At 39.5% G+C, this 15,505-nt stretch overlaps 1 protein-coding gene across 2 annotated transcripts in view; it reads left to right on the top strand.

The window, feature by feature from the left end:
• Window positions 1–15,505, top strand: part of LOC113006725 (neuromedin-B receptor) — a 101,266-nt gene that overhangs the window by 29,913 nt on the left and 55,848 nt on the right. For both annotated transcript variants that reach the window (XM_026142864.2, XM_026142866.2), the window contains one exon: window positions 14,960–15,101. In XM_026142864.2, the coding sequence (XP_025998649.1) occupies window positions 14,982–15,101 (120 nt within the window). In that variant the 5' untranslated portion in view covers window positions 14,960–14,981. The remainder of the gene's footprint in view (window positions 1–14,959; window positions 15,102–15,505) is intronic.

The following is a 15,505-nucleotide window of genomic DNA, read 5'->3' as shown; positions in this document are numbered from 1 at the left end:
GATACTAACCCCAGGACTAAACTAAAAGCTTAGTCAGTACAACATCTACGCGTGAGCTGCCTTCTTGTTGTGACTCGTAGCTCAGCATACATATCAGTTTGTATACGTATTTGCCTACGCAGGGCACTTTCAAACTTACCCTACCATGCTTGTGTGCAGTTGTCCAAAACCCCAGCAGCCTGTAGCTCAGTGTGGACTACGCTATGTGCAGCTTAATGCTGACTGGTTGAAAAGTGGGCTGAAACAAGGATGCGAGCAATGGCAGCCCTAAAAAAAGAAAAAAAATGCCTTTAAAATGGAGGACAGATGATCGATTGGGAGCCGAACGGGAGGTTTTAATTCTGTCTGATGTCTTTTTGAACTTCTGAGCAGCTGACAAGGACATGCAGCTGGACCAAAAACCCACAGCTGGTCAACAACTGTGTTGCTGAATAATGACATTTCTGGGGGAGGACCCATGCTGGCTTGACTGATTTATTTTTTAAGGTGTTGCTTTCTTCGCTTCTCTCAAAGGGCCTTTACACTTTTCCCCCTTCTCTCTGAGGCTGCCCGAGTCAAAACAACAATTTATTTATTTTCCAGTCCACGTCTTCAGTCTTCCTCTGCTGACTGTAAAACTATTGACAGTTTTATTTCGGTGTCAGTGAAAGCACCTTTTCTTTAGCTTTGGTCCTTCACAGCACCTCGAACCGCAAAGCCCGAACTGCAGACTGCTCTCACAGAAGCCAGGTCACGCGACTCGCCGCACTAAACTCAACAAGCATTTCCAGTTGTATAAATGTGTCTGAAGAGGATGATTTACTGTTGTGTGAGGACAAATTCACACAGCAGCTGGTCAGTGTATGCAGCCGCAGGATGACTCACGACTGACCAGCATTGTGGTTTTATCAGTGGGGCGGCAAAGTCCAGGAAATTGCCTCCTTCACACGCTGAGAGTGTTGGAGGTATTCTGGGATGCAATTATAGCTTCATAACAAATCCTTAAAAAAAACATAACTTGTGGATGTTCTTGGTGTAGTTGCTGTAGTAACTTGTGTTTTGGTAGGAGGGGCCATGTAAAGGCCATGTATGGATGTCAAGAACTGTTAATGGAACAAAGAACCGTGTATCTGCTGCAGAGACACAGAAGAGCTTCAGGTGACGTTTATGGTCCTCGGCGGTCAGCAGATGAAGTCGTGCGAGAACAAACAGAATGATTTCAAAGTCAAAGCTTGGCGCTCAGAGTCGACCATAATTGTGTTTTTAGTGTCATTCAGGCATGGAAGTGTTCATTTTAAGTCCATCATGCTGCAGACAGAAGGTGTGCTCATCCTGCTGAGAAAGGATCTATTTTTAAAACTTGAACTTTAAGGGAAAGTGTCAAGTCTTCGAAGTCTGGAGCTGTGTGTATCGGTTATATTCAGAGCCAAACATTTCCTCTAAAATCTACTCATGACCCTCAAAGCTTTTAGTTAAGAGATTAAATTATTTTTGTGGGGCATGACTTGAAGAAAAACTGTTTTATCATATGTCTTTGGGGACCATAGGGACTAAGTAAAGCACTATACGAATACAGGCCATTTACCATTTATCATATGTCTGCACTTTGAAAGGGCGCAGATTGGGATTGCTCAGTGTTGTTTAATTAGGAATCTGAAGGTAAGATTAAACGTGCTGGTGTCCTGTGGCTTTGAGATACATTTCTGAGGGGCTTCTGAGAAACAAATCGCAGAGGAGTTGCCTTTTTGTTGAATGTTTGTGACACAACTGCCACAGATGAAAGGAGCAGTCGTCATTGTTTCAGCATGATTATCACCCATATTAACCTAAGAGAAATCTGAAATCATGTCATATATAGCATTATGTCATTTACATGTAATTTTGTGATTATGTATAATTTTCCAGTCTTGCAAGCCCATAATCTTGATTGTGAATAATGACCTCTGGACAGATGAATCATGTGTGTGGTCGCAGTTATAGCAGACATGTTTGGCAGCTGACCCCTTTTTACTTTAACTCCAGCTTCAGAATTGCTATTCTAATCACAGGCATGTGATGTCACAGCATGCATCCAGAGGGAAAAAGACGTTGGGAAAGTACAGACGTAGCTCATCCCACAGTGGGAGAAACAGTAGTGAAGCGTATGTATTCAGTAGATGGATGTCAAATAAAGCACTTTCAACCAGGAGTCAGGGCTTTGGGCCCAAGTGAGACCAACAGTTAGTTATCCATCGTTACCTTTAGAAGTTGTTGACTTCCTTTTCTTCCACTTGTCTCATTCAGGGTCGTGGAAGGGTTGGATACAACCCCAGCTGCCATAGGGCAAGAGGCGGGTTACACCCTGGACAGGTCGTCAGTCTGTCAAAGGGCTAACTCAAAGACAGGCCACCATTCACAGTCTTTTCAAGCTGTTAGCGGATATTTTGTGTTTTTTCTGTCAGAAAACTTCTCCCTCGTGCAGTTGTTTCGCAGCCTCACAGCAGAAAATCTATTCATGCAAGAACCTCGTAGCACCTGCAGTGGTGGAAATGTTCTGGTTTCAAGTTGCTTTGCTCCCTGAGGGACCGAGCTTTGAATTCTCCATCATAACAAAGTGCTTGAAGAAAGTGTGGAGCCATCTCTTCAAAAGCTGAACTAGAAGTATAACATCTTGGTTTTTAACTGACTTTAAAAATTATTAACATATTTTATTCTGAATTTACTGGTATTTAAATAATTTTTAGGTTCTCTTCTAAATTTAGCTAATTTCTAAGAGAATATTTTAAATATATATATTTTAGTCTATTCTTAAAATATTCTTGAGAGCTTGTCAGTGTTTATTTCCTACATTTTTCCTTTCGTATATTCATAACAGGTTTATTTTAATGTGTCCTGTTACTGAATCTGTTCTGAAATAAGACTTAACTGTATGAGTGATAGGGGAAAAGGTAAAACTCTAGAACTGGAGTGCTTTCTCTGGTTAATGACGTTTGGTGACAAACAGCTTTATAAAATAGGAAAAAAAGGTCACATGACTACTCTTATCTAAAACGCTGCAGTCCAAAGTCAGATGATTTTGATTGGCCAGATATCTTAAATATAACCTTTCCCTGCTTCTATCAGCAGTCACATTGGTACTAATGACTGGACTCCACTGGCTCTGGTGACAGCCGCTCTGGCATGATAGGCTGTCACACATGAAGACTTGAAAATGAGTGGGAGGAGACTTTGACAGATGATGTGACATTCTTCTCTCCTTCTCCATACTTTCTCTGCCCAGTTCATCTTGGTTTCATCTCTCCAAAGATTTTTTCTCCCTCCAAGTCCACTCTGGCCTAGGAGGTGCAATGAGATGTTCAGCCTATGTAGCGGCAACAAATAAAAGCTTGACAAGATTAGCTTGTCAACATTTTGCTTCGTATGTGCCATCTCCTCTGTTAGTTGTGAGAATGCTAAAATACAGTATCCACGCACAACCGTGGAGATGTTTAGCTGATTACAGAATCCATCTGTGGAGGGAAGGTAGAAATGAGCCAAGTAACAGTCAGCCAGCAAGAGAAAATCTGGCTGCTGGACAGACTTGTTGAAAATCTGTTTGCTTCACAGTGTGATGCACTGAGCGCCTCTCAAGTCATTTCTCAACTTGAAACTGCACCACCACACTGCTCTTACCAACAACAGCTTCCTGACGTAAATGAATGTGAAGCATTGTGTCAATCTCAATAGATTAAAGTTTAGAATAACATGAAGCAGGTATGAATCCAGCAGGTGTGATGAATGAAGGGTTTCAGAAGCAGAAGGTCGCTGGTAGCGTGAGAGTCTCTTCAGACTTGTTCTGTATAAACAACTGAGATAAATGCTGAAGGTTCCCACTCAGTTTGTTTTTATCTTCTAAAGCAGAAATTAAATCAGACATTGTTGATATTGTACTCTGCAGTGGAGTTGACTCATAATTACACAACCTGTTTTCCTGGAAATTACATTGTGGTGTTTTGGTCTGTGTTTGAGGGACACATAACTGCTCTCTGGAGATTTTTCAAAAAGTTTATTCCAAAAGGTTTCAGTAAGTTAACAAACACAGTTCTCACTACAGTTGCTTTATTGGTGTCTTGTTCTCTGACATTTTAGACGTTGATGGGGTTTCTTTACTTGAATGACTGAGCATGCAACAGTCAATCCTTCTTTAAAGGTTTAGGAAAAGATGATTTACCACTAAAAGCTCTGTTTTATTGGTTTTATGGACGATGACCCCTGTCAGAGGATAACCTAGAAAAATATGTAGTCCAGCCACTAAATATACTTATTTTTAATTAGAGTGATCTGATCCCAACAAACTAAATCTGCAGAAGCACGGCAGTTTTGGTGGGATGTGTTAATAGAGAGAGGAAATGAAACAAATAAACTATGTTAAAACACTGCACTGATAATGAAGCCACTCTTCTGTCTGGTAATTATCTTTTTGCATCAGCATGGATATATCCATAGATCTTCACATCTCTTTGAGTCACAGTATACTTGTGAGACTCAGGTGAAACTATCATATTCTCCTCTGCATGAAACTGAAAAATAACACCAGCAGAAACTCTGAGAATCATCTTTAGCTGAGTTGAACTTTGCTGCAGGTGACCTGTGATGACAGCTTCTGTTGTTCACAGTCACTGGATAAAAGCCAGACTTTAGAAAAGCATCTGTCCTGCTGGGATGATGTTGTGAATTGCAGGTTGAGGGCCCAAACTCAGGACTCTAAAAGTCAGGCAGAAAGTAACAAAAAATGGACCTTTTATTAAGTTGATGGAAAGTCAAGCAACAAGGAAAAATCTAGCATTTCAGTGATTAGCCAGGCCGCCGATGAAGGCAGGTAAACAGATGCTCTGACAAAGAACAAGAAGAGACAGGACTATTTATACACTCTGAGGGCTAATCAGGAGAGTTGAAAACAGCAGGGAAACAAGGGGCAACTGAACACAATCAAGGAAATGAATAGATAGAAAGTAAAAATCAAGACAGGGCATGGGAGAAATTGACAACAAGTAAAAGTAAGTAAAACAGGAAATAAGAGGACCAAACTTAACAAGGACAAGAAAACTCAGACACAATACACAGAGAGCCACGGGAACGCTGGAATAACAACTGAGGACATAGAGCTGTCGCTATAGAGCCAGCATTACTCAAATAATGGTAATTATTCAAGAAACATGAGGTCTTACTCTTGAAAACAGAAATTGAAAAACCTAAATGGAAGCTAATCCTGAAAAGCAGAATAAGGAACAAAATACAAAGACCGTCCCACATGAAGACTTGAAAACGAGTGGGAGGAGACTTCAGAACGGAAATCAAAAACCAAACATGATTAAATTTTGGCTGATCTCACATTGACGATCTGACATGCCCGGAAAGATTCCAGATGGGTCTCACGCTGATTTCTGGCACCGAATACTTTGTGATTTCATGTTGGATGTCAAACTTGCCCTGAGACAAGAAATAAAGATTTTAGATTCAATTTCACATCCTAACAGAGCACACGGCGTCTGCGTATATGGCCCAAAAATGTTGTATTTGGACACCCAAATTAAGACTTTCAAAAAAGGGCAACTTGTGTCACGATCTACCCTGAGAGCAGAAGATGATTCTCTCACTTCTTCTCACACTAAAACTATGTTTTCTGTTTGGGTTACATCTGTGCACCCCCATTTTAACCATCCTAAATACATCTGCATCATCTTGTACTTTATATCCATTTTTTGCCATCCAGCTTATTCAGCCTGGGGACACGGCTTTAAACTCTGAGCTCCTATATGACATAAATAAAAAATAAATGATTGCATTAATAAAACATGAAGTGCGCTACAGTGATATGATGTAAGGTTTATGGGTGAGTGTGAGGTCCATGAATGAATCTTTGTGCAGACCAGTCCAAAATCCCCCTGAGCCCGTCTGTCAGTCACTGAATGTACAGCAGGGGAGAGAGACCAGGTTTGAGTCCTGAATATGAAACTGTACCGAGTCACAACGCAAATCTGTGACATGCTGGACGGGGTCACAGTGACACCAGCTCTGGAAAAAGTCTGCTTTTTATTAACATTCTGACAGTTTAACACAAGCAACAGCAGGACAGAGACTTAGTGCAGCATCTTTGTAGAGATGATTTTGTACAGAAGCAGGAGAGAGTCCCCCCCCCCCCGGACAGATTTTAACTGCAGAGAGGAGCCAAAAAGTTTTCTTTCATACTCCTGCTCCTGTCTTGAGAGAAGAGAGGAATGAAACCAGAAAGGCCAAAAATCCATATCGAAATAAAACTGAAAAACGATACTTTAGCGGTGAGCGCAGAGCAGCTCGGCAGGGAATAAAATGAATGGCATCCATAAACCAGTGCTTTTGTAAAACAAGGGAATCCATTTCTTTACATGCTGTGGATGATGCTGACCTGACAAACACATTTAATTCTTTTTTTCCTCATTTTTAAAAAGATCCGACTTCTTAAATAATGTTTCCAGGCTGAGGGAGCCTCTCACACCTCGAATGAGTCATAATCATAAAAGATGAGGTTGTTCATGATTGATGTCAGATTAGATCCACTGCAGTTTGTTTGTCATTCTAGACAGAGCACATAAGCATCTTGGAAAACCAAAATCTCACATGAGCATTTTGATTTGCAGATAAAGCCCCTGTGGATCAGAATATATTACACTTTTTAACTGATAGCATTCAGCAGGTTTCTGTAACTGGTTGTCTGTGGCTTTCCACAAGCCTGTGTTCCTTCTCCTCTGCCTCTATCATCTACACCAGGGGTGGGGAACTCCAGGCCTCAAGGGCCGGTGTCCTGCAGATTTTAGATGTGTCCTTGATCCAACACAGCTGATTTAAATGGCTAAATGACCTCCTCAGCATGCCTTGAAGTTCTCCAGAGGCTTGGTAATGAACTAATATTTTGATTCAGGAGTGTTGACCCAGGGTGTTGTTTAAAAACCTGCAGGACACTGGCTCTTGAGGCCTGGAGGTCCCAACCCCTGATCTACACGGATAGCTACAAACTTGTGGGAGCCAAGTTAAGATAGTTCATATGTTTTAGTATTTATATTTCGCTGTTGTTAAGCTTGTTTGTGTAATTAATAATTTAGGAAGTAAATGCATGTTTATGGTGGAACTAAAATTATTTTATTGCTGTGTTGGTTTGGTTACGTAGTACCATGAATACATGTGCCTTAAAGACTCGTGCTTATAGTAAAATCCGGGCATCACGGATGTATGCAAATTAGGGCATGTGGTGCGGGAGGGGGGAGAGAGAAAAAGAGTTAACACGGCATAAGCTATAGGCGGCAGCAGGGTAGAACAGAGCCACACGGTTTTCCTACCGTAGTAGGTTATTTTGTTGAGGATAAGTTAAACCTGACCACTCCTGTAAGATGCAAACTGTGGAAAAAATTTTTTGTTACATCTTTTCACATCGGAGTCCCGTGGAGTTCTTTTTCCTCTTCAAACTGACGTACGCGAGTGAAGCACGGGAAAACTGGTCTCACGGCTTATACAAAACTTCTTGGCCATTTTCTGATGGCCATGCAGTCTCCTCTTCAGGGTTCACCGTGAGGTCATAGTGGTGTTCTGCCTGCACTGCTCAGGTGGTGTAATGAAAACTTGTTGACCTTAATGTGATTAATACTAAGAAAATAATCAATGATTTCCAGAATGACAGCAGTACGCCAAAAGCTGGAATCATACACCGCGGAAAAGTCTAAATTGCGGATACTCGGAAATAAATATCAGTGTAAATCCGATGCAGACAAAGTCAGTGATTAAACAAGGAAAACAAAGAATTTACTTGTTGCACACTATTTCTTACCATTTCTAAAAATATCTTGTGTCATTTCTTTATTATTTTACAGAAAGTCTTTTAACATTTTCTTTCATGTGCTGCAGTGGGCTTTCTGTGAAGGACAGGGACAATCTCAATAGCATTGGGAAACTCCAAGATCAAAGATCTCAGCTCCATTTGGGAGAAAGTAAAAGGTTTCATTCATTGATCTGAACATGCTCTTTCACATGAATTTGTTTTATTGCCCTCAGGTCAGTGCTATCATGCAGCCTTTAGAAAAACAAAGCACTTCTCAAATTCTTTCATACTTTCTTCTATTCGGCTGATAAATGTCAAGAGAGGCTCTTTGTTTTTATTCATGTGGTTATGAATAGGTTGATGTGTGGAGTTCTGCTCGGAGACCACAACGTCAAGCTGCTCACTGGCAAACTGAATGTTGAATGCTAGACTTCTATATTATGTTCTATATTATTTATAAGTGTTTATTTTATTTTTTCTTTAATCTATTTCATTTATCTATCCATTATAATGCTGGACTGACAAACAGAATTGCCCATTGTGGAATAAATTATGTTTTCTGAATCTGAATCTTTATTTTAAATTTGGTTATGGTACCCTAGACCAGCGGTCTCCAACCTTTTTTGCGCCACGGACCGGTTTATGCCTGACAATATTTTCACGGACCGGCCTTTAAGGTGTCGCGGATAAATACAACAAAATAAAACTAGTATTGGTACCGAAAAAAAGACGATTTATTCATAACACACGTGAAAAGACTGAGGAAAACAGAGTTAACGATAAAAACAATAACAAAATAACGCTGAAAACCGATAAAAACCCTGAAAACCATACATTTCAGACCTGAGCCTCAACTCTCGCGGCCTGGTACCGGTCCGAGGCCCGGGGGTTGGGGACCACTGCCCTAGACGAACCACAGCATGGCCAACTAATATCATGCCTTATGCTCATGCTAGCTTTTCACAGTGACAGTTTACTGGAACACCTGAATAATTACCACAGACTGAACATAAACATGGTCACAAGTCAGTGTGTTTATTTCATAACCAAGAATAAACCTCTGTGGCTGAAACACAGAGCTAAAAAGTGCCAAAAACTGAAGTTCATTGATGGACACTTGCTGCCTCCAAAAGTGAGTCAGTCTGGATAGGCTCCCAAGTATTACAGCTGAAATAAACATTCTTACATTTTGATATAAAAACTGTTATTTCATAAATGTCATGGTTCCTGGGTTGTTGATCCAGTTTTTCTAGTTTGCTGTTCTCTGTCCTCAGTTATCTTTTTGGTTATGTGGGTCCTAGGTCTAGGTTCTTGGTTATGATTTAGTCCTCGAGTTTCAGTTCATGTCTGTTTTCACTTAGTATTCTGCCTTGGGTTATTTGGTGTAGTGTCTTGTTGTTTTTCTTGACTTTCCCCTTGTTTTCCATTTCCATGGAAGTTTTCCTGGGTGTAGTTGTTCTCAGGTTTTTTACTTTCTGTTTTATTTTGTCCCCCTGTCTTGTTAGATTCTGTTCAGCTGTGTCTCATTTTCCCCAGTGTGTCCTTTCTTTCTAACTACCTCATGTGTCTATTTAATGCCTCAGTTTTCCAAAGGTCTTTGTTTTTCTTCATGGTGCACTCCTCTGGGGGTGTTTCTTTTGGCTCAAAAGATGCATGTCTGGCTCAGTTTTGCTTTGTATTTTCTGTGAGTTCTAGCAATTAAGCTATCCTTTCCTGTCTGCTACATAGCGTATCATGACAAAAATCTCTTATTTTACTTTTGCTAAGGTCTAAGGTTTGAGCTAACAGGTGCGGCTGTTTAATTTAGCTAATTGAAGTCACTGTACTGTATTAATGCTGTTTGTTTGGCAAATACTGCTTGCTGGAGTTTTAATGAGTGAATTTTCTGGATGTTATTTCTGTTACGTAGCATTAATGTGCCAGTGTCTGTCTGTATGATGCAAGTGTTCAGTTGATAGATATTGCTAACCAACCTTGCTAATATTCCAGACTGATTTGAGGCAAACTGGTTCACAGGTTCAACATTTTAGCCCTATAGTTTTAGGCAGGACTCAGACATGCTTTAGAAGTTATCAGTAAAATCTGAAAATCGTTTCTAAAAACCTACAGGAAATGTGTGGCATGAACTGCAGTATTGTAACCTCAAGAAAATAAAAGCTGACTCTTTTCACCTTGGTGGGTTAAAGCAACTTATCGATAATGTTTTTTAATTGGAGGAAGGAAGACAGAGCAGCTCCTTTCAGGTCAAATGAAACTATTAAAAAAATTGTTATTTAACTTTATGCTATCAAACTAGTGGACAAGGGTGGTCTTAATGGGACAGATCAAAGTGACATCTTATATAACCTCTAAATGCCTCAGACAGCATTTCACTATTTCTTTTCACTATTTCAGCAGGTGATAATCCAGGGACAAGCTAAAACAAAAGGATCCCTTTGTCCTCTGCATAGCAGGGAATGCGATGGGATGTTAGATCAATTTCCAAAGACAACTAGTGTCAAGAGAAATCAAAATAATCAATCAAAAATTGAACCTTGGGGTACACCACAGATTTCAGATAATGATGAAAATTAAAACCAACTCAGTGTGGCAAAGTTAATGCAAACCTGTGCTTCAAGAAGGGCTATCAAAATAGCATCATCAACACATGTTAAAAACAAAAAAGTTTAACTTTGATGCAGAGAAAGCACAGAACGTGGTGATATAAAGTGGAACTTCTTCCACTTCTTGTTTCTCTGTAGATGTGTTTTGCTTATTTGTATTTTCCCCACCTAAAGTCAGCAGTCTCATAGAACTCTATCAAAACTAACAGCCGTCCTCATCAAGCTAGAGAGAAATAACGCATGGCTGTTGGTCACTGGTATAAATTGCTGTGTCCCGTACAAACTGGATCCGCCTTCTTCAAAAGACTGGTTAAATATTGTTGGAGAAATCTATGCAATGGAAAAAATGACTTACATTTTCAGATTAAAGGAAGATATTTTCGTTGCTAAGTGGGAGAAGTGGACATTTTATGGCACCAAGAAAAAGAACAAAACATTTAAGGTCTATAACTCTATCTATTGATGCATGCCCGTATAAAAGTACGTATATAAGCTGGAGTATGTATGCTGCGGAGTAAAGGCAGGCATGCATACGGTAGTTGATTAGAATTGGCACCCACACCTTTTGTTTGCTTTAGTTCTGTTTGTTTTGACTGTGTGCTTGCATGGTTATTTCTCCTGTAATGCAATACATGTTTATGTTTAAACTGTGACAAAACTATCAATAAAAATTACAGTGTCAAAAAAAAATTTGCTGTGTCCCTGTCAGCTGAATGACTGATCTGCTTGGCCTAATGAGGAATTTAAAATTCAGCTCCACGATTACACATAAAGAATAATTGTGATTAGTGTGACAAAGTACTATTGCGTCCCCTCCCCTGCCACCCGATGGATGATGTGGTTTCTCATTAAGTAACAAAGAGACTGGAGCCACTAATGCCAGCAAAAGAAAATGATGTGGTTATTAAATGATTTATGTTTGCATTCAGTGCGAAAATATGAAGTGTGATCAATGGTTAATGCAGTAATGATTTTTAGTCTTTGCACAGTGGCAGGACCTTGATGTCTAATTTGAAATTGTGTTTTCATAGAAATAGTTAAATAGTTTTTTTTAGTATTCTGTTCATTTTGCAGAATAATACAAAATCATTTCAGGGCTGAATCCTTCAGTCCCTCGCATCCACTGTTGGACTTCCTCCTCACGGCCACAGGTTGGACTAAACTGCTTCTACTGCACAGGGAAGCAATACACCATTGGAGGTGTACTCTTCAGACCTGCTGCAAAGTGCTTCACCTGTGTTTGTATGAGTTTGATGAAGACTAACAGGGTCGGGGGTACCGCTTACCTTCAGCAATGAGCCCATTTTTTTCAGCATTGTTTGCTTCAATAGAGGGAGACTCTTTACAGGCACCGCACGGAGGAAGTATGCGTCATTGTGCTTGTTTCCAGCTGTTTTATGACCATTTTCAAATAGAATATGAAAGACGTTTTAATGCTTTGCTGATGTGGAAAAGCTGGAATATCTTGATAAGCATAAAAACAAAAGTTACAAGATTTGTGTTGAGCACATGTTTTCTTTAAGTGATCTCTTCTTGTGGAAGGTTTTAATGTCACACAAGGAGCATCATCAACAGTTTATCTGATGCACATATGAAAGTAGCGGATAGAGAATATAAATACATTTAAATGAAAAAGCATTGTGTTTATTGTCCTTTTTCTTTAGCCTTCATTACATGTTTAGCTATAACACTCTGATAAAACATACCAAGGAAAGAAATACACTCTTTGTTGAACATATTTTAACATTTTAACTGTCTCTAATGGGTGTGGTGTTAATGCTCCTATGTGTTTGTTGCTTGTGTTTGCTTTTGATTGTGATGCACTCTTTGTCTTTAAGTGTCAAGTTCTTTGTGTGTCTCTATTCTGTCATTTTGCCTATGTTAACCTTCCTGCCTTCTTGGGACCTTTTTGTGCCACTGCTATGTGTTAAATGGCTGCCATTTCCACTGTGTTCAGTGGAATATAACCAAACTTGCCACAGGATAGTTTTTACCTGTCAATGTTAATATTCCAGTGTGAATTCCTTAAATCAGCCTAAAATGGCTGAGCAGCAGAAATCCCCACACCCATCACCCTGGGGACCATTTTCTGCCCATTGACTTCCATTATAAACGCTATTTTTCAACCCCAAATTATCATCATATGATTTTATTTTTTCTTCTTTTCTTGGATGTCAATGAAGACTCAGGGCCTTGAAGTTTTAATTTTTAAATTGCAAAAAAAATGCAAAAAAAATAATGGCAGGTCAAAATGTATGTTGGTGCCAATCTTTGGTCCATCTAAAGGCCTACTTATAATGACAATCACATATTACTTCAACTGGTTTTTTGTGGAAATATTTAGTTTCGTTTTTTGGTTTTTGGGGCTTATAACACAGGGCGCTCATGTAATAACACTGGGATTTGAAGGGTTAAAACAACGAAAATATAATTAAAACTTTACATGAATATTTCAGGGAGAAGTAGTTTTACAAGGTTGGCTAATTTAAAGTGGAATAAAATATGGATATATGGTCTTTTTATGGCGTGGCTGAGAATGGTCCCTAGGGTGATGGGTGTGAGTTTTTTAAAGGATGGCAGGAGGGTTAAGTGTTTTCATGTGTCTGCACTGTCCTGGTTAGTTATAGTTCCTCACTTCCTGTTTTGTTTTGGTAGTCTTTTGAGCTCCTGTGTGGATTTTCTTTAGCTGATTGTTCACTCAGTACTGTGAGTTCATATTTGTCTTCATTCATAGATGATTTGTAACTCTGAGCCTAGGTGTTGTAGCACTAACGGGTCTAATCTTGTTGCCCTTATTGGAACACAGTTTTACTCTTGATTTTGGTGTTGCATTCTAAAACAGATTGTTAGTAATTGTAAAGTGTGCCTGATATGAGACCTGACCATCCTCAGCATTATAATGATGAGGTCTAACAATATTGCAGTGGCTAATCTTAATTATCACTATGAGTTCTTTCTGATGAATATGTTCTCATCAAAGAGGTTGAAGAGGTAAATACTGATGTGTAGAAAGTGTGAAATGTAAAAAAATAAAGTATATATATATCTATATATCTATATCTATCTGAGGGTTGTAAATATTTAGAAGTGAACAGTAGGTCAAATTATATTATTTGCATCTTAGACTGATAAGAGTTCATTTCATTGTTCAGATGAGGTGCATCTCTCTTAACGTTATTATCTTCCAGTTTCACTGGGATGTTAATCTGTCTGTGCAGTGCAGTCATCAAATGCATGACAGCGGCAGATAGGAAGTTGAAACTACTTTTAAAAACAGGTAGAAATGACCGAGGGGCAAAGTGAGTGGATGAGCTTCAGTCAGTGTGAGAGTGGCAGGAATCAGAAGGGAGTGGAGCAAAAGGGCAGGAGAAAAGTCAAGAAACAGGCAGGGAGGCAAAACCTGGCAGCTGATCAGAGAGGAAAGGACACCGAAGCTGCAGCAGGTATATGATAACAGAGAGCCAGGAGTATGTGATTATCATTGAGATAATGCTGTCAGACACCAGAAGCCAATGAAAACGCCTGCAGATGTCTCACATTGTCCTTTGGAAGTTGGATAAAATGAACACCAACTTAAACATTTGACATCATTCCTCCAACCAGCAGCTACACAGCAAACAGAGTTAACCCCTGAATTATTTAGTTGATGTTTACAGTCATTTAAATAAATTCCCACCCTTCAAACAAGCCTTAAAGTATGAATATTTTAGCTGTTATGACTACAAAAGCAAATCTCCATGTTTCTTCATCCCTGTGTGCAGAGACTGAGACATACAGCTATGTGAAAACAGTTTTCAGTTTCTTTGTCTCTGTGTAGACAAAGAAACCCTTACTGTAAGGAGGGAGCAAATACCTGTAAATGCATTTGGTTAGTTGATCCTTAACAGGCATAAGTAAAACTGTAAATGTTTTTGCAGTTTGCTGATCTGGAGTGTTTAGGTGTGTTTTAACATAATGCCACAGAAAAGTGAGCTTGAATTCGTCCACAGTGATGTGATGGACTGAAAATCACACAGAAAACAAATCTAAAAGTTATTGATGCTAAACATAAATCTACAAATGACTGAAAATGTTGTGTTCTGCAGTCTTGAGACTGAAGAAGTCACTTGGATGAGAGACAAAATGTTTCTCCCGCTGAAAATGCTACGTCCAGATGAACAGAATCAACTTTGTGCGATTTCCTTAGCTGGATGGCTGGGCATGTTACAATTACATGGACAATTACTGCATCATTGGAATGAGGGGAGTTTGGAAGGTGTGAGGAATCAGGTAGCTGAAAATGGGAAGAATGAAAAGACTGGAGAGGAGCAGTGAGGGAGCGAGCTACTTGTGGAGAAAGTGTAAGACTTTAAGTTTGCTGCTGTTACCCTGATGTTTCATCAGTGTCCACAATGAAGAGCAGCTTGTGCCCGTTTTAAAGTGTGAACTGGGCTGTAAATGTTTTTCTTTCACATAAGATTTTAAATAAGTTAACTGTTTTTGTTACCTGGGTACATGTAAAGTGTTTTATCATGTTCTTATTGTTTTATTCCATAAACGTTTTACTGACATTTCCCCCCATCCCTTGCAGGTATAAGGCCATAGTAAACCCCATGGACATCCAGACATCCAGCGCTGTCTTCTGGACGTGTCTGAAAGCTGTTTCTATCTGGCTGCTTTCCGTCCTGCTGGCTGTTCCTGAGGCTATTTTCTCCCAAGTCGTCTCCATGCAGGTACCATAACGTACATCAACTCCTGCAAACAGTACTAGTATTATAAGTTTCAAGTTTTATTGTCATATACAGATAAACAGTGTAGCCACATTTACCCGTAACGAAATTCTTTGGCTCATTCTCCTCAGCTTTACATGAACAAGGCGACAACAACTACAACTACAGCAACAAATAACAAAATACTAAACTATAAAATATTAAGAGAATTTAAGACAGTTATTTGGTATTTACATTTTGTGAAAAAAAAATTGCGCAGTGAGGATTTTAAAGTGGTTAAAGTGACAGTGTGTGTAGAGTCCAGTAGTTGTAGTGAGTGTGTAATAGTGTGTGCAGAATGTCAGCAGTCCAAAAGCCTGATGGCTTGTGGGTAGAAACTATCTCTGTGTCTGCTAGTGCGGGTCTGA

This window comes from Astatotilapia calliptera, chromosome 15, assembly GCF_964374335.1.
Source record: "Astatotilapia calliptera chromosome 15, fAstCal68.1, whole genome shotgun sequence".
NCBI classification, from domain to species: domain Eukaryota; kingdom Metazoa; phylum Chordata; class Actinopteri; order Cichliformes; family Cichlidae; genus Astatotilapia; species Astatotilapia calliptera.
Note: the sequence above shows the minus strand (reverse complement) of the source record. Positions and strands in the feature narration are given on the sequence as shown.